The following is a 2,500-nucleotide window of genomic DNA, read 5'->3' as shown; positions in this document are numbered from 1 at the left end:
CCTTTTGCAGCTATTACAGCTTCAACTCTTCTGGGAGGGCTGTCCACAAGGTTGCGGAGTGTGTTTATAGCAATTTTCCACCATTCTTCCAAAAGTGCATTGGTGAGGTCACACACTGATGTTGGTGGAGAAGGCCTGGCTCTCAGTCTCCGTTCTAAGTCATTCCAAAGGAGTTCTATCGGGTTCTGGTCAGGACTCTGTGCAGGCCAGTCAAGTTCATCCACACCAGACTCTGTCATCCATGTCTTTATGGACTTTGCTTTGTGCACTGGTGCACAGTCATGTTGGAAGAGGAAGGGGCCCGCTCCAAACTGTTCCCACAAGGTTGGGAGCATGGAATTGTCCAAAATGTTTTGGCATCCTGGAGCATTCAAAGTTCCTTTCACTGGAACTAAGGGACCAAGCCCAACCCCACATCATAATTCCTCCTCCACCATTCTCCTGGCAACCTCCAAACCCAGACTGGTCCATCAGATTGCCAGATAGAAAAGCGTGACTCATCAGTCCAGAGAAGGCGTCTCCACTGCTCTAGAGTCCAGTGGCGACGTGCTTTACACCACTGCATCCCACGCTTTGCATTGGACTTGGTGATGTATGGCTTAGATGCAGCTGCTCGGCCATGGAAACCCATTCCATGAAGCTCTCTGCGTACTGTACGTGGGCTAATTGGAAGGTCACATTAAGTCCGGAGCTCTGTAGCAACTGACCGTGCAGAAAGTCTTTGCACTATGCTGACCCTCTCTGTCAGTTTACCTGGCCTACCACTTGGTGGCTGAGTTGCTGTTGTTCCCAAACTCCTTCACTTTTCTTATAATAAAGTTGACTTTGGAATATTTAGCAGCCAGGAAATTTCACGACTGGATTTGTTGCACAGGTGGCATCCTATGACAGTTCCATGCTGGAAATCACTGACAGCGGCCCATTCTTTCACAAATGTTTGTAGAAACAGTCTCCATGCCTAAGTGCTTGATTTGATACACCTGTGATTAGTGATTAGGACACCTGATTCTCATCATTTGGATGGCTGAACACCATACTTTAGGCAAAATAGTGTAGAAGTCAAGGAAATACAAAATAAAATGATTCCTAATACTTTGTGGCTTCTACAAAAGGGAATCCTAACCATTTTGTGTTTTTCCGACAGATCAACTGGAGCGGGTCTTCCTGCGTCTGGGCCATGCGGAGACCGATGATCAGCTTCAGGATATCATCTCCAAATTTCTACCCCCTGTTCTTCTGAAACTCTCCAGTGTGCAAGAGGGCGTGCGGAAGAAAGTAGGTTGTTTTTGTTTTTTTTCCATTGATTACAGAAAAAAAAATGGCTTCTCACGATCAATAAAATATAATAATTGTGAAAGTGAAACAGATGAGTGAATAAGTGGAAAAAAAAAAAGAGTACTAGAAGTTTGGGATCTCATCATGGTTTTACTTTTAATTTGACGGAGCTAATTAATAATCACTAAACTCAACATAAAAAGTAAGACATATGATTTTGGCGTTGAATAAACGTGGGCAGAGTCACATAATTGGCCAATAAGACAGAATCTGTTGATAAACGCCAAATAATATCAGGGAAATTGACGTAAATGTGACTGACTTGCTGTTATTGCAAGGAGATGGAATAGCGTTGTACGGTATACGGGTACTATACAGTACCGCGATACTAATGAATCATATTCGGTACTATACCGCCTCTAAAAAGTACACACACACAGAGTACTTACAAGCAGACACAGTGTGTAGACATAAAAGGGAGAATGGATGCATTTTGGTGTAAAAAGTAAAGATAAAGGTGAAGTTATAACACTGAAACACCCTCAGGAAGAGGTGCTTTAAGACATGACTAGCTAGTTAGCAGCTAACATCCATCCACAGTGTTTTAGCTACTTCTAAATCACTAATCCTTGTCTCCACGGCGACGAATAAAGTAAGTTTCTCACTGGAGGATGAGGAATAGCTAAACAGGCTTCACTACACGCCGTAGGAGGATACAATAGCTCACCGCTAACAAAGCGTGCCTGAATGTAAACAAATGCCATGGGTGGATCTACACCTGACATCCACTGTAAGGATACCAAGTAAAATAGCGTATCTAGTCAATATTACTATGATTACGTCGATATTTTTTATCGTCACAAAATCTTTTTTCCTTCTGTGCATCCTTGCTCTGGTCTAGAGGTTTCCCTGTAGTGAGAATGAACCTCATGCTACAACAAGTACCCACTCTCCACATCTGAGTGTTGTCTCTCCTGCCAGGTGATGGAGCTGCTGGTCCACTTGAACAAGAGGATCAAAAGCCGACCTAAGATTCAGCTTCCAGTAGAAACTCTACTGGTCCAGTACCAAGACCCGGCAGCGGCCTCCTTTGTGACGGTATGGACCTCCATTTGAAAGATGTGCCTCTAGAGCAGGGGTGTCCAAAGTCAACAGCCCCCTGGCACATTCAAAAAAAGTGAAATGAAAGAGTAAACAGTTGATAAACGTGTCATGTTGACTCTGA

The 2,500-nt window shown here is 43.8% G+C and overlaps 1 protein-coding gene across 1 annotated transcript in view; it reads left to right on the top strand.

The window, feature by feature from the left end:
• The window catches only part of LOC133634235 (proteasome adapter and scaffold protein ECM29-like), an 86,832-nt gene that overhangs the window by 5,404 nt on the left and 78,928 nt on the right, over positions 1 to 2,500 (top strand). The window contains exons 2-3 of the mRNA XM_062027347.1: positions 1,145 to 1,275; positions 2,257 to 2,373. Coding sequence (XP_061883331.1) covers positions 1,145 to 1,275; positions 2,257 to 2,373 — 248 coding nt within the window. The remainder of the gene's footprint in view (positions 1 to 1,144; positions 1,276 to 2,256; positions 2,374 to 2,500) is intronic.

Source organism: Entelurus aequoreus, linkage group LG18 (assembly GCF_033978785.1).
Source record: "Entelurus aequoreus isolate RoL-2023_Sb linkage group LG18, RoL_Eaeq_v1.1, whole genome shotgun sequence".
NCBI lineage: Eukaryota > Metazoa > Chordata > Actinopteri > Syngnathiformes > Syngnathidae > Entelurus > Entelurus aequoreus.
The sequence above is the reverse complement of the archived record's forward strand: the minus strand, read 5'-3'. Positions and strand labels throughout refer to the sequence as shown.